Source organism: Ctenocephalides felis, unplaced genomic scaffold (assembly GCF_003426905.1).
Source record: "Ctenocephalides felis isolate EL2017-DRISC unplaced genomic scaffold, ASM342690v1 CF-g0.4_SCAFFOLD_01886, whole genome shotgun sequence".
NCBI classification, from domain to species: domain Eukaryota; kingdom Metazoa; phylum Arthropoda; class Insecta; order Siphonaptera; family Pulicidae; genus Ctenocephalides; species Ctenocephalides felis.
The window spans coordinates 6,905,080-6,927,755 of NW_020538040.1; the positions used below are offsets into that span (position 1 = coordinate 6,905,080).

Consider the following 22,676-nt stretch of genomic DNA (forward strand, 5'->3'; position numbering starts at 1 on the left):
ACAATCTATTTATTGTTATATATTTAGTGAGATCTCTCTCTCAGCAAATCGTCGGTTTGTTTGTTTGCTGATAATAAAATGAATTTGTATTTGTATTTGTTGATTGTTGAAACAATTCATTACCAACGACTAACAAGAGTTAGAATTTACCTTGTACTCTTCTGACATTGAAAAGACGGATGGGATAGAAAATTCGCTATCACATTGGTAAAAATTTTTAATTTCGATAAAATAATAATAATATATTGTTCAAAAATAAATATCAATCAGATCCAATTCTGAATGCAGTTAACATGAAGAGGATCCGAAAAACAACAGTTGAAATGAGAATTCTATTTTCGACAAAAATTTTAGGACGACAATTTTGAGTTAATTTCAAAAAATTAACCGACAACTCCATTTTAACAACCACCATTTTAACTTAATTCCAGAAACTTACCGTACCGAAAATTGAAATTTTTAAAAAAGTTTTAAATTTTTACTAAAACTTTCAATAATAAAATAGAAAACTTTAAATAAAAACAATTAGACTTTTGAGTATTTTGGATTGTTTGAAGAAATTGGACTTTAAAAAAAAAAAATGAATTTTTTTTTATATAATGCAGGTCTAACCGTTTAAGAGATAAGAAGCAAAAACTGCCAAAAATGGCAATTCAGTTTTTAGAAAACGGAGCATCCAATTCGAATAACTCACAAAACATTTTATTTGTATTGACAAAATTAAAAATTGATTAAATTGTTGGGAAGGCAATTCCAACGGTTTTGGATATTCGTTAAAAAAGTAAGAAAAAAAACATTTGACGGTCAAATAATCTTTAGACATATGCTCATCAAAATTATCAGATGTTTTATAAGGAATTTAATAATGAGTACAAATTTTGTTTACATTTCTTGAGTTCCGTACCATGAGTTATATTATTTGAAGTTATAACTTATATTTTCAAAATAATCGAAGATTTCTCAAATATTTCATGTCTTTTTTCGAAATTTTCAAAAAAATATGTTGAAACAACATTCAAAACTTTCAAATAGTCAGGTTTTTTTAAGATTTTCTGGAAACTTCTGGATTTTCAAAAGTATTCAAAATAAAGATAGATAATTCTCAAAAAATCGTATATTTAAAAATTTCCAAAAAACTAATTTTCAAAATTTCCAAGACAATTCAAAAAAGTTCAAAAAACGATTCGAAATACTTCTGGATTTTTAAAAAAATTCAAAAATATTCAAACAATGATAAAGAATTCTCAAAAAATCGTATTTTTCTAAATTTCCAAAAATTTTCAAGAAAATTCAAAAATGGTCAAAAAACGTTTCGAAATTCTGAAAAATGTTCAAAATTCGTTTTCGTTCAAATAACTATATATAATAATTTCGTACAAAATAATTGGATTCTTTCAAATAATTAAGAGAAAAAAGATTCAGATTCAGAATTCTCAAGCGTCGGATTTTTTCGAAATTTTCAAAAAGATTAATTTTCAAAATTTTCAAGATAATTAAAAAATGTTCAAAAAACGGTTCAAAATTCTTAAAAATGCCGATTTATTTTTTAAAATACATCAAATTCAAAAAAAGGCTCAATATAGTCGGATTCTTTTGAATAATTTTGAGAAAAAAATAATATTCTTAAAAAAATTCAAAATAATAAAAAAGTCGAATGTTTTCAAAATTATCAAAAAACATCCAAAATTTCAAATTTCCCAAAAAACTTAATTTTCAAAATGTTCAAGAAAATTCAAAAATGTTTCAAAAAAATATTCGAAATTCTAAAAAAAGTAAGATTCTTTCAAAATACATACATCAAAATATTCAAAAAGGTTTAAAATGCTCAAAATAGTCGGATTGTTTACAATTTTCAAATATGTTGAAAAAAATATTGAGAATTTCCAAAAAAATGCAATAATGAAAAAAAAATTCAGAACATCAAACTTTTCAGAAATTTAAAAAAAATTAAAAAATGCTCCAGGAAAGATTCGAAATTCTCAACACGGAATTTTTCAATATTTTAAAAATACATCTAAATATTGAAAATATCAAAATAAAATCTAAAGTGTTTAAAAAGAAATTCAAAATGCTCTTAAACTCCAATTTTTTCAAAGTTTTCAAAAAATTTTGAAGGTTTTTTAAAACAAATAATTTTTGGTACAGGAAGTTTCAGTAATTTGCTTTAAAGCCTGATTCCACGCACTATTTTGCACGTTTCGACACTGTATGCGTGTCATCATTAACATAGCTTTAAACATTTTATATAAAAAATGCAAATTTTTAAACATGTAATCGTTTTTGTAAAATATATTCAAACTTCTTCACAAAAATCGCACATGTGGTAGCGCCTTAATGTGTCAGATAACAAACACACACACGCAATCGTTTGAAAGAAAGATCAAAATCATATGTCAAAAATGCAGATTCGACAGCATTAAATAATAACAAAACTAATTTATAAATAAAAAAATGTGACGAAAGCGATTCAAATAAATCACTGGTGTGGTGTTTGTGTCTAAAAAAAATCAACTAAATCAAAATTTTCGCAATCAAAGTTTCAACATAACCTCAAAAATTTTAAGAATGAATAGGATAACAAAAAACTTACACAATCGTTTCAAACTGGTAACATTCGATGTAACGGATACTTTACTAGAATATAGGATGGATCCTGGTAGCCAGTATGCAGAAGCTGGTTCCATGTTCGGTGTCCACTGTGAACCCGCACAACTTTCTGCAAATGTTAAAAAGCAAATGAAAACCATGTCCAAGTTGTACCCGAATTTCGGCAGAACCCACAACATGCCTTGGCAAAACTGGTGGCGCACAGTAGTCTTCAATAGTTTCAAAGACTGCTCCAACGGTTCCCAGATCGATGAGCAATCCCTGCACAACATCGCAGACCAACTCATAACCAAGTACGAAGATGCATCCGTGTGGAAAGTGGCTGATGGTAGTAGGAATTTATTAAATTGCTTACAACAAAATAATATATGTCTTGGTATAATCTCTAACTTTGATACCAGGTTGCTGAATATATTAAAAAACATGCACCTGCATCACGAGTTTCAATTCATCATCACTTCGTACAGAGTGAATTGTGAGAAACCGGACGAGAAGATATTTGCAAAGGCTCTGGAGGAAAGTCGAGTGCCTTTGATCAAACCCCAGGATGCCCTGCACATCGGTAACACTCCTTTAAAAGATTACGTGGGTGCTAGAAATGCCGGTTGGAAAGCCATCCTGATGACGACCGAGAGGAAACTAAACGCTGTACTAAATACACCAAATGTTAATAAAAATCATGTATATACTAATTTCAAAAAGTTACAAGAGGATCTTGTGCAGGATAAAATTAAATGGTAGTAGTGTAAATATAGAAAAAAGAGTCAGTTCGATATATTTTTTTAGTCAAATGTTTTGTAAATAGAACAATTTTTATACCGAGTATGTTGATGTATATATTTAGTTTAGATTTTGTGATATGCTTATCGTTAAACGATGTGATAATGCGAAAATGCCATAAAGAAACCTCGTAATGTTCAAATGTTAACAAAAGTTTTATAAAATTAAACAGATTTTACCTTGATATGTTTTTTATTGTCCGGAAAAAGAAGTTGTGGTGCATGGCATTGTGCCTTAAGGGAAATTGCTGGAACTTCTCATACCAAAAATTAAAATTTAACTAGTTGTTTATGGCATCCCTGTGGCTGGAACTTCCCGTATTAAATGTTTTCAAATAGATTATTATAAATATTGTAACATTTTCTAATATTTATAAAAATTATATGAACTGAATTTTCATTTTTGATTTTTGAACGATTACTAAAACTACCCTACGAAAAGTTGAAATATGTTTTTTTGTTTTTATTCTAGGCCATGTCGCCTGTTCTAATTTAACATAGTTCAGTTAAAAAGGACAGTCGGAGACCAAAACTGGTTCAAAGTTTTATTGTTAATATAATATAATTTTTTTCCAAAGAAAAATAACTGCATTATTTGATCAATGCCAGACTGTTTAGTTTCTAGGTTAAACAACTTTGAACTTATAATAAAAATATACATCGGTAAACATAATGACCAAGAATTTTACTCTGGTAGGTCCTTTTGTTTAATTTAACATAACCAGATTCATTTTTTCTTGCAAATCAATTGTCGCAAATAAGATAAACACAACTTCTGTTCGAATACACATTTCACGAGTACATTTTTCACAAAAAACACACTTTACACAACCTTCGTCGGCAGAATTCATCATCAGAGATGTAATAACTATTAATTTAATTAAAATCTTTTCAAATTGTATTTTTAACCAGTTTTATATTTTTATTTACTATTTCTTTATTTTTTCCACCTTTGCCAGCATAAAATTTCAAGTGGTTCTTTTTACCCCAACCACATGCAAAACTTTTATAGAGGATAAAAAAAAAAACGGTTGAATCTAAATGAGAAACACAAAAAAAACCTTCTAAAACAATTAAATAACGTTTTCGTAAAAATTATACTCACGTATCGTAAACTAAACAACAGCGCTCAAAACCCAAAAAACTAACAAAGAAAAAAAAATTTGATAAAAAATTGACTAAGTAGCTTATCATCTATAGCAATGCTTCATTACACATCATTTGCTCTCCACTTTAAAAGAGCATCGTTAAAAATACCACAATTTAAAGGGTGTCTGTTAATCACGTGATCGATCGACTTTAAAATTATATTCAGGTACCATAAACTAAACAACAGTGCTCGAAACCAACAAAAACTAATAAAGAAAAAGAACTTTCGTCAAAAAATTGACAACGTGGGCTATTATTTATAGCAATGCTTCATTACATATCATTTGCCCTCCACTTTAAAATAGCATCGTTAAAAATATCACAATTTAGGGGGAAGGGGTTCATTAATCACGTGATCGATCGATTTCAAAATTATATTCAGGAACCGTAAGCTAAACAACAGTGCTCAAAACCAACAAAAACTAATAAAGAAAAAAAACTTTCGTCAAGAAATTGACAACGTGGCCTATTATCTAAAGCAGTGCTTCGTTACACATCATTTGCCCTCCACTTTAAAATATCATCGTTAAAAATACCACAATTTAGGGGGTGGGTTCATTAATCACGCGATCGATCGATTTCAAAATTATATTCAGGTACCGTAAACTAAACAACAGTGCTCAAAACCGCAAAAACATGAAAAAAGTACTTTTGTTAAAAAATTGACAATGTGTGACACGTTATAGCGGCGTTTCCCGACTTTAAAGCAGTTCTTGGTTACACATCTTTTGCCCTCTACTTTAAAATAACATCATTAAAATGGTGGCGGACGTTTTTACCCGCAAACGAAAACAAAAATAATTATTATTCCTTAATCAATATATTTACCCTCAAATTAATTACACTAATCACAATTCAAAAAAAATACAATTACGACCTATGGCGAAAATATCAGTCGACTGAGGTACAATAACATAACATTAACAAAACTCTAAAACTAAATTGAATCATAAAATAATACAACATTAAAAAAAAAATTATTACATTATCTAGAACTTAAATTAAATCTAACAATTAAGCAAATGATTACGTACTACTAATAACTAATAAGTCACAGTCATCTTAATTACTGTAATATCAACATTAAAATCATCTATGAGTTTTGGTAAAATGATCACTAGAAGAATATCTAAAGGGATAGTATTAAAATGTGCGAAAGATAAATTTACCGGGAAATTCTGCCTTATAAAATAGCATCTTATGCTTATTTCTTGGTAGTGAAACTGTGAAAATGTCGCGTTTTACATATAAACAAGCAAAGAAGAATCTTATGATAACTGCGCCATCCTCCTTGCTTGTTTATGTGTAAAATGCGCCTGATCGCACAGCAAACACTTAGACATTTTTATCCGCGTTGCATTGACAAAGCTATTTTATAAGGCAAAATTTTCCGTTTAAATTATTATTATAACTAAGTATGTATATATCATCTAAATTACATTATTCATCATATCCATATGGGCACTTCGATTATTACTGGCTCGTCTTTAACAAATTTGCCTTCACAATTATTTCTTAAAAAATAAACACTAAAACTAAAACTAATCTACTTACTTACAAGTCTCTATCATGATGGGCACTTTTCAAATCCAACTTCTTATCAACTATCCTTTATAACTACTAACTTTATAAACTAAATATGTGTGTGTGCCGGTGTGTATGTGTATGTAATGTGTGTGTGTATAGTTTAAAATGTGTGGCAAGTTCTACAGACTCCACAACCCAAAGCGAATTCTTCGCCAGTCGGAGGATGTTTTACGTGAAGTGGACATTCGTCGCCTTCCAGTTGTGTTGCTTTTGGTCCTGGAATTAAGAAATAAATAAAATATTAAAATTTGTTGATTTCGATCACTTTTTTTTTCAATTTATTGAGGAGCTTAAATTTATCCATTGGAACATTTTCTTAACTATTCTTAGTTTTTGTCGACGGAAAGCTTACCATCGATAAAACTAGATGCGCCACGATGCGTCATACAATCGATTGATTTTTGCACAGTTCATGAATGGTTTGCAGAAAGACCAATTTTATCAGAAAAATGTAACATTGTATATTGAATTCTTGAATATATCGCAAGTTTTGGGAAGGAACTAGGTACCATACAAAAATATGGCAAAAGCTGCATTTTTCCCCACAGACATTTTGAAATCTCACCCTATTCGCTAGAAATGCCACACATATACTACATGGACTGCTCTCAAATTGTTCTCATATGTTTTCCATTTTATAAAAGTTATTACTACAATAATAAATGGAAAAAAATGCAAAAAACGACATGCCATTGTTTGATGTTGAGAATTTTGAGACATTGTTTGGCATTGAAATCAAATAAAAACTGTCATCTGCCAAAAATTTCAATTTACTTATGATCCTAGACAATATTAGAATATATATAATAAATTCATGATTACGAATAAGAAAATTGTAACGTCTACATTATTATTGCGGTGTAAACGGTATTATTATAGGATATTAAAAAATTGTAGACAGAAGGTACAGGCCAACGTATTTCGGGTCATCTAATATATATATAAATATATATTAATTTGGAAATATGAACAAACAACACTCTTCTTGCACTAATTTATTAAATAATAATTTTCACAAACGTTTCGAGACTAGGTTTGTCTCATCATCAGTGTGTTATAATTAAAAAAATTTTAAAATATGGAAATCTAAATTAGCATTTTGTGTTTTTCATTACAAGTCGTTCACTGCACGCTGTTCTTTTAATGCCAACGGTCTTCGGGTGTTCGTATTCTCTCCCACTTGAAAACCACTTGAAATTGTAAAGTCACTCAATCAGATAGGAAAGAAAGGATTAGGGTCCAGTTGAAAAATAGATGTCGTTAGGAGAAAAAATATTCTATGATGAGATGGTTTGTTTATAAGATTTGTTATACATTGTTATAATTAAAAGTGTATGTACATCTATATATAAGCTACAAAGTATGAATGAGATTCAGATATGTATCATGTAATATATTGGTATCTGCCCGTAAATTTATTGTGTTACTTGTATGAGCTGTGTTACTTGTATCGATGTTAATAGCCCATACAAGTAACACAATAAATTACGGGCAGATACCAATATATTACATGATACATATCTGAATCTCATTCATACTTTGTAGCTTATATATAGATGTACATACACTTTTAATTATAACAATGTTAACAAATCTATAACAAACCATCTCATCATAGAATATTTTTTTCTCCTAACGACATCTATTTTTCAACTGGACCCTAATCCTTTCTTTCCTATCTGATTGAGTGACTTTACAATTTCAAGTGGTTTTCAAGTGGGAGAGAATACGAACACCGAAGACCGTTGGCATTAAAAGAACAGCGTGCAGTGAACGACTTGTAATGAAAAACACAAAATGCTAATTTTAGATTTCCATATTTTAAAATTTTTTTAATTATAACACACTGATGATGAGACAAACCTAGTCTCGAAACGTTTGTGAAAATTATTATTTAATAAATTAGTGCAAGAAGAGTGTTGTTTGTTCATATTTCCAAATTAATATATATTATCCACTCAGAATACATTTGTTATATATATATATATATATATATATATATATATATTTGTTTTCAAAATTTCATTTTTTTTTAAATTTTTAAAAGATTTACTTTAAAAATATTGAAAATTATTCGGATTTTCATTTAAAATCTAGCTAAGGTTCTAAAGCTAACTTATATTCTTCAAATAAATAATTTTAATATTGCAATTCAATTTACATATAAATATGATATAAGGTCCTTCATTCTTACTCCGCTTGATTAAGTTTTGTTTATTTACTTTTCATGTAAACATATACAAACGTCGTCCAATTCATAAGCTTTTATATTTTGTCTATAAAAAACGAATAATGGAAGTTACAGTATTTATAGTAATATGTTTGAAAACATTTAATATTTCTCGAATACTTCGTTACGGTACGGGAAGTTCCAGCAATTTGCCTTAAGGCACGATGCCATACACCACTAGTTGATTTTTGAATGATTAATATAAATACTAACCTACCTACAGGACGTTAAAAATGTCATTTGGGAGTCAAAAATGATCATAAGACATATGTATATCAAATTATCAGTTATTTTATAGAGATTTTAATAATGAGTACAAATTTTGTTTACATTTGTATGGGTTCCATACCAAAATTAATAATAATTGAATGAACTTACTTAGTCCAAAAAAATGTTTGACATTTTCGATAATATAAATCAATCTATTTAAATAGGAGTCAAAATTATCAAAACAAGTCGCGTTTTTATAAAACTTTCAAAATTTTCAATAAATTTAAAAGCAGTGTTTTTTTTATATATTCAAAAAAGTCGCATTTTTTCAAAATTGTCAATAAATTTAAAAACAGTTTTTTTTTAATTTTCAAAAAAGTCGCATTTTTCAAAAATTTTACAAATTTTCAATAAATTTAAAAAACAGTGTTTTTTCTTTAAATATTCAAGAAAGTCGCATTTTTTCAAAAACTTCAAAATTTTCAATAAATATGAAAACTGTTTTTCATAATCTTTCATACCAGGCAACTCTGCCTGTCTGAGGTATGAAAATAATGTATATATATAAATAAAAATAAAATAAATAAATATAAAAACAGTGTTTTTTTTAAATATTCAAAAAAGTCGCATTTTTTCATAAATTTCAAAATTTTCAATAAATTTAAAAAGTTTTTTTTAAATATTCGAGAAAGTCGCATTTTTTCAAAATTTTCGATAAATTTAAAAACAGTTTTTTTTTTTAATTTTCAAAAAAGTCGCATTATTTCATAAATTTCAAAATTTTCAATAAATTTAAAAAACAGTGTTTTTTCTTTCAATATTCAAGAAAGTCGCATTTTTTCAAAAATTTCAAAATTTTCAATAAATTTAAAAAATGTGTTTTTTTAACATTCAAAAAAATCGCATTTTTTCAAAAATTTCAAAATTTTAAAACATTACTATTACTCAAACTACTACTATTATCCAAACATAAATTTAAAAACAGTTTTTTTTAAATATTCAAGAAAGTCGCATTTTTTCAAAATTTTCAATAAATTTAAAAACAGTTTTTTTTTAAAATTTTCAAAAAAGTCGCATTTTTTCAAAAATTTTACAAATTTTCAATGAATTTAAAAACAGTGGTTTCTATTTAATATTCAAAAAAGTAGAATTTGCTCAAAAATTTAAAAATTTTCTCAAAAATTTCAAAAAAAATAAATAAGAAACTTCTTCAATATTCAAAAAAAATCTTTAAACCTTAAGGCACGATGCCATGCACAACTTTAATTATATTATTATATTTATTATATTTCCATTATTACCTGCAGGGCACACCGGCAGCTCCTCCGGCGGCACGTTGGCGACCCTCTGAAAGTCCTCGTGACAGGCGTTGCAGAAGTGCGTAGTGCCGAAGCAGAAGAACACGGCGACGGAGCAGCAGTAGCGGCACTTGTACTCGAGGAAGTCCATGCCGTGTCGCGGGCATGTTCGGGCGCCGGAGACGTCGCTGCAGGCGCCGCAGGCCAACTCGCAAGCCTCGTAGGAGGCCTCCTCGCCGGCGCCCTGCTGATTGGCCATGTCGCAGCGGGCCTCTCCACCGTAATAAGCCTAAGGAGATAGAGGATATATGTGAGATGAAAAGATTTGAGATAAAAATCGATCAAGCTTATAAATGTCGCTTATAAGCTATTGAACTGTAATAACAATTCGAATCATTATTAACTTCCCGTAGGGTAAGTTATTGTAATGGGCCGAAAATCGGAATTGAAAATTTTTACATTTCTCGACGTTTTGAAGGTTTCTGAACGTTTTGGCATACCTCAGAAAAAATGGATGTGTGTGTGTGTGTGTGTGTGTGTGTGTGTGTGTGTGTGTATGTATGTATGGATACAAATTTCCAGTCACGTTTCAGGGCGCACGGATCAACCGATTTGAATGGTTCAAAAAACATTCGATTCCTATTGATAGGGAAAAGAGCTGATTAGTTTTTGGCAAAGGCAGGTCCAGCCGTTTCGGAGATACGGAGCAAAGAGTGCAGAAAATAGAAATCGAATTTTTGAGAGAACGGAGTATCCGATTTGAATGATGTAAAAAACATTCAATTAGTAATGATTGGGAGAAGTGTTTATTAGTTTTTGGCAAAGGCAGGCCCAGCCATTTTGAAGATACGGAGCTAAATATGTAAAAATGGCAGTTTTTGAGAGAACTAAGCGTCCGATTTAAATGATTGAAAGAACTTTCAGCTTGTCTTAACAAAATAATTGATTTTGGAAAAAAAAATTTTGTTCCATTTTTTTTTTTTTTTTTTTTTTTTTTTTTTTTTTTTTTTTTTTTTTTTAGTTTTTTGTATATCGAAAATATTTCAGATTTTATTTTTAATTCTGACTATAGTTCTAATATACTTTACAAATAATTTCAACTCTGCAATTCAGTTTATATAATTCTTATAAATATTACACAATGTTACAATATTTATAATAATCTATTTGAAAACATTCAGTATTCCTCGAACATTTCGTTACGGTACGGGAAGTTCCAGCAATTTGCCTTAAGGCACGATGCCATAATTGCCTCAAGACAGAATTCCACTTACAGCTAGTTTTGTTTAATAATTACAAAACGCGTTGCTAGTTATATGTAGGTTACGCGGACATCGGAAGTGCTTACTGTTGGATTTTGTAAATAGGTTGTAAACAATAAGTTAGTATATAAGAGTTAGACAAAAGTTAGACAGGCAGTCAAGCTTGGAATCAAACTTGGAGTAAGTTTGACAGACATAGTATTCAGTAAAATGTAGTCTTTGCCGATATGAAAACCAAAAGGTTATCAACAATTATTGATTGTAAAAATAGTTAATAACTAGCTGTAAGTGGAATTCTGTCTTGAGGCAATTATGGCATCGTGCCTTAACGCAAATTGCTGGAACTTCCCGTACCGTAACGAAATGTTCGAGGAATACTGAATGTTTTCAAATACATTATTATAAATATTGTAACATTGTGTAATATTTATAAGAATTATATAAACTGAATTGCAGAATTGAAATTATTTGTAAAGTATATTAGAACTATAGTCAGAATTAAAAATAAAATCTGAAATATTTTCGATATACAAAAAACTGAAAAAAAAAAAAAGAAAAAAAAATTGGAACATTTTTTTTTTTCCAAAATCAATTATTTTGTGAAGACAAGCAGAAAGTTTTTTGAACCATTTAAATCGGACGCTTAGTTCTCTCAAAAACTGCCATTTTTTACATATTTAGCTCCGTATCTTCGAAATGGCTGGGCCAAAAACTAATAAACACTTCTCCCAATCATTAATAATTGAATGTTTTTTAGATCATTCAAATCGGATACTCCGTTCTCTCAAAAATTCGATTTCTATTTTCTGCACTCTTTGCTCCGTATCTCCGAAACGGCTGGACCTGCCTTTGCCAAAAACTAATCAGCTCTTTTCCCTATCAATAGGAATCGAATGTTTTTTGAACCATTCAAATCGGTTGATCCGTGCGCCCGAAAACGTGACTGGAAATTTGTATCCATACATACATACACACACACACATCCATTTTTTCTGAGGTATGCCAAAACGTTCAGAAACCTTCAAAACATCGAGAAATGTTAAAATTTTCAATTCCGATTTTCGGCCCATTACAATAACTTACCCTACGGGAAGTTAATAAAAGTATAATTCAAAGTAAGAAGTGTGTTTACAAATTACTATCAAATCGCTGTTCGTCCTAAAGGCCTATCAAACTACCAATGGACTCTGGAGAGTCCACATCACAAATATAATATTTCAACAACTATTCAACTGTTCACCGCTCGGGTCTAGCCCACCATTACCATTCCTGGTCGTACTGGTGATCCAGAACCTACATCCAAAGACATTACCAACCAGCCCAGGACACTTCACTATGCCATTCGATCACACTTTTTGCGAATTGTAGCAGAGGTGTCTAAAAAAGTTTTACTTCAAAAATTTTAGATTGTATTTTCTGTATCATGTGGGGTATCGTTTAGAAGGTCTCGGCGTGTAGAAAACAATTTTCACAAAAAAAGATTATGTTGTAATAAAAACGTTCATACATAACTATAATTTATTGAAAAAAATCTATATGTTCAAATTTATCTTTTGAAGTAAAACTTCTGTACGCGCGACTAGGGTGTAAATCCGTACGAATGCAACGGAAGTGCGTTACGCCCAAAACGGTTCGTCATTCGCTCTCGATGAAATCATTTCTATACGGGTTCTATTGTCATTAGTCGTCGTGTATGCTGTGAAATATTTTTCTTCGTCTTTGATACTGCTCTTTTTTTTAGAAAAGCTTCTAAACTTTTAAATAATTTCTGCAAATTAATGGATATACAGGACCAAAACTTTTGAAGATGCTATAAACGAAGACGTAATATCAAGTTTCATAAAATCAAGATACAAAATTAAATTAGTTTAGCACTCCTTTATTTGTATTTTATATTTGGTTGTTTTGTTATTTAATTGTAAAATTGTAAATTGTAAATTGTATATCTAATACATCTAATACATCTAATGATGTGAATAGAGATCTGTCGTTGTATGCGTACCGGCATCGACATAGATAAATAACATTTTAAAGTCACATCGTAGTACAAATGTTGATTAAATTAAAAATGCCTGAATCAAAAGAATTTATCCTGTTGCTTGAAAATAATAAAACAAATTAAACATTTATTCCGTGTACTAAACGTAAGTTCATGATTAGAATATTATTCGTAGTATCTATAAATTATTGAAGTTATTAAAATGGAAAATATTTTTTAGGCAAGACAGATATTACAGCTGTTCAAAGAATGAATTTATATCGGCAGCGAAAAAGTAAAAACAAATATACGCAGTCAATGAATGTATGTTAATTTTAATTACATGAAGTTCTTCAAACACAATCGTCAGTAAAGTCCATTTTTATAAATTGTTCTAATATTTTTGTTTAGGTATTTCGTTAAAAATCAATTTGTTGGTCAGTAGAGTCCCTTTTTACAAGTTTTTGTAGTTTTCTTGTTTGAATCTTTTCTTAAAAATAAATTTGTTGGTCAACGGAGTCCCTTTCTTAATTTTTTCTAGTATTTTTGTTTAAATCTTTGCTTAAAAATTAATTTGTTGGTTAGTAGAGTCCCTTTTTATAATTTTTCTAGTATATATTTCTAGATTTTTACTTAAAAATCAATTTGTTGGTCAGTAGAGTCCCTTTTTTCAAATTTTTCTGGTATTTTTGTTTATTTTTTCTATTGTCAAGCAAATTGACAATGAAACCATTTAACTTATGAAATATTTGTCAAGTATAAAAAAGGACTCTACTAATGAGCAAAATTAATATCTAGAGAGATAATTAGAAAGGTACTCTACTGTGTAAATTAGGCGCAAACTATTTTTTTGAAATTGAATTCGAAATGAAATGACGATTGTTAATGTTCTGGAGATAAATTGATTTTTGATTTATGATTTATGATTTACATTTTATTTGCTCAGATATAACGAGATAGGAAAAATAATGAAAGTTACAGTATTAATAATATATTTGAAAACGTTTAAAATTTTTCGAATATTTCGTTACGGGCCAGTAAGTTCCAGCCTTAAGGCACGATGCCACACTATTATATGATAATAATAATAAATTTAACATTACTAACATTTAGTTAGTGAATTTCAGTACCAAAAAACAACATCAAGTAAGAATATCAAAGCCAAAAAACATACCAAAATTCTAAATACAAATGTTTCCAAATTTGATTTAAATCAAGATTACAATACTACTACTAATTCTTGTCCTTACTCACCTTGTTGCATTTATAGCAAACATAATATGCGTATCGTTCCATTGCATAAGCGGTCGCATCCCCTTTATACCGGCTCGCAACACTCGGCTTAAGGGTCTCGGTTTCAGGATCCAAAAGACCTTCGTACTTCAAACGCATCAGGCCCTTCCTCTTCACATCTGCATACAACTCTCTTATCGGCGTAATCAAATCTTCGAGGTACTCATGCACGATATCAGCCTGGGGAAAAATAGTTTATTAATAAACACATAAATAAAAATCTAAACTAGTGGGGCGCATGGCAGCGTGCCTTAAGGCAAATTGCTGGAACTTCCCATACCGTAACTAATGTTCGAGGAATATTGAATGTTTTCAAATAGATTATTATTAACATTGTAATATTGTCTAATATTTATAAGAATTATATAAACTGAATTGCAAAGTTGAAATTATTTGTTTAAAGAATATTAGAACTATAGTCAGAATTAAAAATAAAATCTGAATTATTTTCAGTATACAAAAAAATTTTTTTGAAAAAAAAAATTAAAAAAAAATTTTTTTGAAACAAATTTTTTTTTCCAAAATCAATTATTTTGTTCAAACAAGCAGAAAGTTCCTTGAATCATTCAAATCGGACGCTTAGTTCCCTCAAAAACTGCCATTTTTTACATATTTAGCTGCGTATCTTCGAAATGGCTGGGCCTGCCTTTGCCGAAAACTAATCAGCTCTTTTCCCTATCAATGGGAATCGAATGTTTTTTGAACCATTCAAATCGGTTGATCCGTGCGCCCGAAAACGTGACTGAAAATTTGTATCCATACATACATACACACACACACATCCATTTTTTCTGAAGTATGGCAAAACGTTCAGAAACCTTCAAAACGTCGAGAAACGTAAAAATTTTCAATTTCGATTTTCGGCCCATTTCACACTTTCAAGTATAAATGCATTAGTAATATAAGATATTTTAATTTTTGAGCTTAATTTATGTGTCTGGACCGTCTACATCCGCGTCGATAGTTTTTTATGTGTCTGCAAAATGACTTGAAATAAGTCTAAGAAATCATTTCCCTGAGATTTATAAATTAATGTAACCCGCCTCTTACGGGCGGGGCTAATATTGTTAATGTTAATTTTTAATAATTTTTATTTAGTATAAGTTTAGAGCTCAGTATAGAAACACCAACTATCTGATGCCATTATATTCACCATATTTTTTTTATAATAAATATTAATATCAAACGTCGCCTTTTACTTAAATAATCACCGATCACACCAAAAGTTCAATTATAGAACAAATTTAAAAGTGTAGTGGTTAGGAGAAGTAAATCGACAACACCCAGTTAGACGTCGAAGTAATTTTTAAGCTTCGCGCCTTAACAGAATGTATGTTAATTTTAATTACATGAAGTTCTTCAAACAATTATTACATGAAAAAAAAAATTGTGAAAACAATATTTGTTTAGGCGTTGTTTAACATAATACACTGTGTGAACGAATATTATAGAATTTATTAATCAGCAATTACTTCATTTCTCTAATAAAGGTCCAAGTCCTAAATGATAATTACAATGACAAACCGATCAGGACATATTTCAAGTATGACTAATTTTTATAAATATAATTTAATTTATAATTTATCATTATATAAATATGTATAATGATTTTCGACACTAATAAATGTGTGCATCACGAGTGTTACCATATAACTAATAAATATTATTCAAAATTGTTATATGATGTATTTACTAATTTCCCGTAGGGCAAGTTATAGTAATCGCAAAAAAAACGAAAATAATTTTTTTTATGTATCTTTACGTTTCAAAGGTTTCTGAACATTTTAGTATACCTTAGAAAAAATGGATGTGTGTGTGTGTGTGTGTGCGGATACAAATTTTCGTCGACGATTTCGGAAACACCGATCAACCGATTTAAATAATTCAAACAACATTCGATTCATATTGATAGGGAGACGTGCTGATTAGTTTTTGGCAAAGGCAGGTCTAGCCGTTCCGAAGATATGGGGCAAAAAGTGCCAAAAACGGTAGCTCAGTTTTTAAGAGAACGGAGCGTCCGATTTGAATAATTCAAAAAACATTTTACTTGTATTAACAAACAAGATGAAGAACTGATCAAATTTTCATGAAGGCAGGTCTAGCTGTTTTGGAGATCTAGTAAAAAAAGTAAAAAAAAATGAGCCATTTGGCGGTTAAAAATGATCATTAGACATATGCACATTAAATTATCAGATATTTTATGGAGATTTTAACAATAAGTATAAATTTTGTCTACATTCCTATGGGTTCCGTACCAATGATTATCCGTTAGAATGCGGCGCGGCGCTACGCGCTTCGATATTTCGTCTCTATGCAGTTAAAGCAGTACGATTGCTTTAAAATAAAGTTCAGAATTTCCAAAATATGTAAAATAAAGAAAAAAAATTTTTTTTTCAAAAAAATAATTTTTTGTCAAATTCCTAGTTTCTCAAAAATCTAGTTTTTTCGAAGTAAAATTTTTTCAAAAATGTTAATCGTTTTTAAAAAAATAATAATATTTGGTACGGGAAGTACCAGCAATTTGCCTTAAGGCACGATGCCATGCGCCCCACTAGTTTTCACTTAAATGCCATTTTGTACAGTAGCAAATTAGTTTTACTTAAATCGCGTTTGAACCTTACGCGCACTCTTTTTTTCCTCGAGTATTTAATTTTGGTACGGAAAGTTTCAGCAATTTGGCTTAAGGCACGATGCCATGCACCACAAGTTTATAAATAAAACAAAAGTCTAATAATTTCGTTATTAGGGTTTATACAACAACCGACATTTCAGAAAACCGGTTTTCGAATTTTAATTTTACTAAAAAAACGGTTTTAACCGGTTTTCGAATTTTATATAAAAAATAAATTTTTGCTCGAATATTCTGTAATTTATCAGCAAATTTAGTGTAATTTAGAGCACTATTTGAAAATTATTTTAATTTCAATTAGTAGAATTAAAAAATAATAGTTTATCTTGATTAAATAACTTTGAAAATAATTATTCGTTATTCATGCATCATTTTCACATATAAGAATGAAAATATTTTTATGATAGTGAAAGCAAAATTTTCGAATAAATAAAAATATTACATTTTTAAATAAAAAAAATCATTAAGTTAAAATAAAATAAAAAATATTAGATACATGTTGATACATACTTGTTAATATCAATTATAGTTTTAAAAACAATTAAGCTAAACTCGGGTATTGTGTGTTCCGAGCTATTTTAATTAATTAATTTTAAACATTCTAATTGTTTTTTTTTTTGTTTAATAAAATATGATTTCAGTAAACTGAGAACGGCTATTGAATTGCTACTTAGACGTGTCCTTTGTATATAATAATTCTAAGCTTTTTGTTTTTTGTGGGTTCTATGGTTTAAAACTTTTTTTTGAATAGTTTGAATAGAGGAAGTTACTTCTTCAAGAAGAAGTTACACTGATTTAAATTAATATATACACTGGTATAGAAATCTAAATTAATATATACAAAACCCTTCTGGGAACCATTGCAGACTGATAAGATATCAAATGCTATTGAACCGATATGATTTCAAGAACCAAAATGCTTTGATCTATATTTTATATTTGGTTATATTTGTCATTTTCCACGTATACAGTAGAAACCGACTTTTTTCGCTAAAAACCGGTTTTCGAATTCCATAATTTTCGCCAAAAAAACGGTTTTTAAAATCGGTTTTTGAAAACCGACAAACCCTAGTCGTTATCAAGAGTCATTTATTAATTTACCTTGCAGATTGGGCATTGGGAAAATGCAAAAGTGATCCTGGGCCCCGGCCACCTGTTCGACAGAATGTTCCTGCAGCAGTGCGCATGGAAGACGTGGCCGCAAGCCAATTGCAGGCTAGGAGCACAAGATAAATTCTCCGTGAAGCAGATCATGCACATGTCCTCCCCATCCTAATAAATAAATTACGAATGAATCGGTATTTGTTTATTCATACTCGAAAACAATTTAGAAATGTTTCATTTTTACCTGTGTCAATCTCGGTCTGGGTATCTTAATGTCGCTGCTGCTGGTGGACGGTGCAATTTCATATCTGGCTTGTGCTCCATCCCAAGAAATTTTCGTTGAAACATACCTCGCCTTCGGGAAGTAAATAATATATTATTAAGTATTTTGTTTTTGTTAAATAAACGTAACAGCGTTTCATGCTTGTGATATACACAATGAAGAACTTCATTTCTTCATTTTTAAATATTACAATTAGTATATTACATTCAATATATATTAGCTAGTCTAATAACGTGGGTCTTATTTATAATATCTTTACATTACAAAGGCTTCTGAACATTTTGGTATATCTTTGGATGTGCAAGTGTTTGTATGCGGATACAACATTTAGTCGACGATTTCGGGAAGCGATTTGAATAATTCAAAAAGCATTCAATTCGTATTGATAAGGAGACGTGCTGATTAATTTTTGGCAAAGGCAGGTCTAGCCGTTCCGAAGATACGGGGCGAAAAGTGCCGAAAACGGTAACTCAGTTTTTAAGAGAACGAAGTGCCGATTTGAATGATTCAAATAACGAAATTTTACATAATTTTCAAAACATCTAAATTTTGAAAAATGTGGAAAAATATCAGAATTAAAAAAAACGCTTTATAACAAAAATTTGAGATCATTTCGGAATTTAAAAAAAAAAATTCAAAGTTTCAAAATATTCTAATTTTCGAAATTTTTCATCACTTTCAAAAAACATCTAAATGTTGAAAAATTTGAAAAAATATTAAAATTTGTAAAAAACACTTACAAAAATTTGAGAAAATTTAGAAATTTCAAAGAAAAAATCTGATTTTAAAAAAAAATCTAAATTAAAAAAAAATGAAGTTTCAAAAAATTCTAATTCGAAATTTTACATCATTTTCAAAAAACATCTGAATTTTAAAAATTTCAAAATTATCAACATTTAAAAAAACTGATTTCTTACAAAAATTTGAGAATATTTCGAAATTTTCAAATAAAATTAAAAAGTTTCAAAAAAAACTAATTTTCGAAATTGTTCATTTTTAAAAAAAACATTAATAAATTTGATAAATTTACAAAAAAAGATCGATTTCTTACAAAAATTTCTAAATTTACAATAAATTTAAAAAATCGATTTTTATCCAAATTTTGATAATTTGAAACATGCCTGTTTTTGCATATGTCTAATGATCATTTTTGACCGCCAAATTTCATCGTATTTTACTTTCTTTATTAGATCTCCAAAACCGCCAGACCTGCCTTCCCAAAAATTTCACCAGTTGTTCATTTTGTCAAAATGTTTTTGAATTAGTAAAATCGAAGGCTCCGTTCTCTTAAAAACTGAGTTACTGTTTTTGGCACTTTTTACCCCGTATCTTCGGAACGGCCAGACCTGCCTTTGCCAAAAACTAATCAGCACGTATTCTTATCAACACGAATCGAATGTTTTTTGAATTTTTCAAATCGGTTTTTCAGTGCTCCCGAAATCGTCGACGAAAATTTGTATCCGCACACACCCACACATGCACGCACATATACACACACATCTATTTTTTCTAAACTATGCTAAAATGTTCAGAAACCTTTGAAACGTAAAGATATAATAAAAATTTCATTTAGATTTTCTTGCGATTACTATAGCTTACCCCACGGAAAGTTAAAAAAAAGTCTGTGACGGAATGAACATGTTCTTGACAGTTGATTGACGCCAATGTGATGACTAAACTACACAGCACACTTGTAGCTACGCTGATGCGAATGTCGGATCTAGCAAGCTGTAGCTAGATTATTGTTTACACGATGGTAAAATGGTTCTCGCGGTTTTTAGTGAGCAATCAATTGTCGGGCTAATAAATTGATATCAAAATTTATATCATATCAGTTCAGTTGTAAATTGAGTTATCAATAAACTCACATTATTATCGAGTCTACAACAGTTAATTACGGTTTGATTTCTGAACATCTTTTATTAATATTAAATGGCTCACTTCGGCCATAAGTCTATATTGTGTTTTAAAGTATTAATGTGGTCCGCAAGCATAGTTTTAAATTGTCTGGGATTTTTAAAATTATTTTTGTTCACGATGTAACACCCATATATATGTATATATTATAATATATATTTATTTTACCTTGCAGTGATCATCAGGAGTTTTAATCTGGCTGCTCCCAGCAATCGGAACATCGCATCCGCGCAGACACGGCAGATGGCGCTGCTCGTTTGCTATCCCTCCGCATAGATGACCGCACGGTAGACGCTTGCAGCAGGCATTGCGAGCAAGTTCCTGTAACAGATACACAAAGTATATTAGAAACTAGTAGTGGGTATGGCATCGTGCCTTAAGGCAAGTTGCTGGAACTTCCCTTACCGTAATGAAATATTTGAGGAATTTTAAACGTTTTCAAATATATTATTACAAATACTGTAACTTTCATTATTTTTACTATCTTATTGTTATATCTGAGCAAATCAAATGTAAATCATAAATCATAAATCAATTTATCTCCAGAACATTAACAATCGTCATTTAATTTCGAATTCAATTTCAAAAAAAAAAAAAAAAGTTGCCTAATTTAAACAAAATTGAAAAAGTGCTCCTGTATAGTCACAGTCTAAACGCATTTGCAAACAATTCTGTGCGACATTTTCACTTATACTGTGCTTAGCTTGGCGGCATTTTTACATTTTTCAATAGTTTCCACAAAATTGGAAAAGTGCTCTAAACGCACTTGGGTAAACATTTGTACCAGAGTGGCGCTTAGACTGTGCTTAGCCTGGGCAATTTTTTAACTTCCCGCAGAGTAGTTACAGTAATCGCAAAAAATCGAAAATGAGAATTTTTATATATCTTTACGTTTCAAAGGTTTCTGAATATTTTGGCATACCTTAGAAAAAATAGATGTATGTGTGTGTGTGCGTGTGTGCATGTGTGTGCGGATACAAATTTTCGTCGACGATTTCGGGAACACCGATCAACCTATTTGAATTCAAAAAACATTTGTTTCATATTGATAAGGAGACGGCTGATTAGTTTTTGGCGGAGGCAGGTCTAGCCGTTCCGAAGATACGAGGCAATAAGTGCCAAAAACGGTAATCAGTTTTTGAGAGAACGGAGCGTCCGATTTTAATAATTCAAAAAACATTATACTTTTATTGACAAAATGATGAATTGATCAATTTTCTTGAAGGCAGGTCTAGCGGTTTCGGAGATCAAAAATGATCATTAGACATATGCACATCAAATTATGAGATATTTTATAGAGATTTTAACAATAAGTATAAATTTTGTTTACATTCCTATGGGTTCCGTGTACCAATGTTTATCCGTTAGACGGCGACGCGGCGCTTACGCGCTTCGATATTTCGTCACTATGCAGTTAAAGCAGTACGATTGCTTTGAAAAAAAGTTCAGAACTTCCAAAATATTACAAAATAAACTTCTTCAAAAAGTCTTTTTTTTTCAAAAAAGTAAATTTTTTTCAAAAATTTATAGTTTCTCAAAAATCTAATTTTTTCAGAGTAAACTTTTTGCAAAAATATAAATTAAAAAAAAAAAAAAATTTGGAACGGGAAGTTCCAGCAATTTGCCTTAAGGCATGATGCCATGCACCCCACTAGTTTGAATTTTTAATCGAAAATTACAAAAATATTTTATGGAAAATAAAAAAAGATGTAATAATTTTTTATCCTCGAAAGCAATTGTTTTGTCAATACAAGCAGAAAGTTTTTTAGATCATTCAAATCGGACGCTTAGTTCACTCAAAAACTGCCATTTTTTGCACATTTAGCTCTGTATCTTTGAAATGGCGGGACCTGCCTTTGCCAAAAACTAATAAACACTTCTCTCAATCATTATTAATTGAATGTTTTTTAGATCATTCAAATCGGATACTCCGTTCTCTCAAAAAGTCGATTTCTATTTTCTGCACTCTTTGCTCCGTATCTCCGTAACGGCTGGATCTGCCTTTGCCAAAAACTAATCAAAACATCTTTCTATCAATAGGGATCGAATGGTAAATGAATCATTCTAATCGGTTGATCCGTGCGCCCGAAAACGTGGACGAAAAAATGCGGACATACAAAACACACACACACATCCATTTTTTCTAAGGTATGCCAAAATGTTCAGAAACCTTCAAAACGTCGAAAAATGTAAAAAATTTCAATTTCGATTTTCGGCCCATTACTATAACTACCCTACGGGAAGTTAAAAAAGATATATCTTTGGCATGTTAGAATAAAGCTGTGTTGCTTTAATATTTTTTAATCTCTATAAAAATGCATATGTTAAACAACTCCTAAGGAAATATTGC

At 29.8% G+C, this 22,676-nt stretch overlaps 2 protein-coding genes across 3 annotated transcripts in view; one reads left to right on the forward strand and one right to left on the reverse strand.

Annotated features, from left to right (window-relative positions):
• The first annotated feature begins 2,458 nt into the window (after positions 1 to 2,458).
• LOC113377931 (rhythmically expressed gene 2 protein-like) lies at positions 2,459 to 3,405 on the forward strand. Of its 2 annotated transcripts, XM_026618393.1 has the most exons (2): positions 2,459 to 2,935; positions 3,009 to 3,150. In XM_026618393.1, exons 1-2 carry the CDS (start codon positions 2,566 to 2,568, stop codon positions 3,014 to 3,016), a joined length of 378 nt encoding a protein of 125 aa, XP_026474178.1. In that variant the 5' UTR covers positions 2,459 to 2,565; the 3' UTR covers positions 3,017 to 3,150. The 2 variants fall into 2 exon arrangements, with proteins under 2 accessions (XP_026474178.1, XP_026474177.1); XM_026618392.1 differs by having other exon boundaries at positions 2,459 to 3,405.
• Positions 3,406 to 6,188: 2,783 nt separating this feature from the next.
• The window catches only part of LOC113378627 (E3 ubiquitin-protein ligase highwire-like), a 107,292-nt gene continuing 90,804 nt past the window's right edge, over positions 6,189 to 22,676 (reverse strand). The window contains exons 50-55 of the mRNA XM_026619178.1: positions 20,495 to 20,647; positions 18,371 to 18,481; positions 18,124 to 18,294; positions 14,355 to 14,573; positions 9,864 to 10,149; positions 6,189 to 6,338 (exon numbers count right to left, since the gene is read on the reverse strand). Coding sequence (XP_026474963.1) covers positions 6,223 to 6,338; positions 9,864 to 10,149; positions 14,355 to 14,573; positions 18,124 to 18,294; positions 18,371 to 18,481; positions 20,495 to 20,647 — 1,056 coding nt within the window. The 3' untranslated portion in view covers positions 6,189 to 6,222. The remainder of the gene's footprint in view (positions 6,339 to 9,863; positions 10,150 to 14,354; positions 14,574 to 18,123; positions 18,295 to 18,370; positions 18,482 to 20,494; positions 20,648 to 22,676) is intronic.

What these genes read in the sequence shown, in the direction of transcription:
- LOC113377931 (XM_026618392.1), top strand. Translation starts at nt 2,566, where the DNA reads ATGAATAGGATAACAAAAAACTTACACAATCGTTTCAAACTGGTAACA.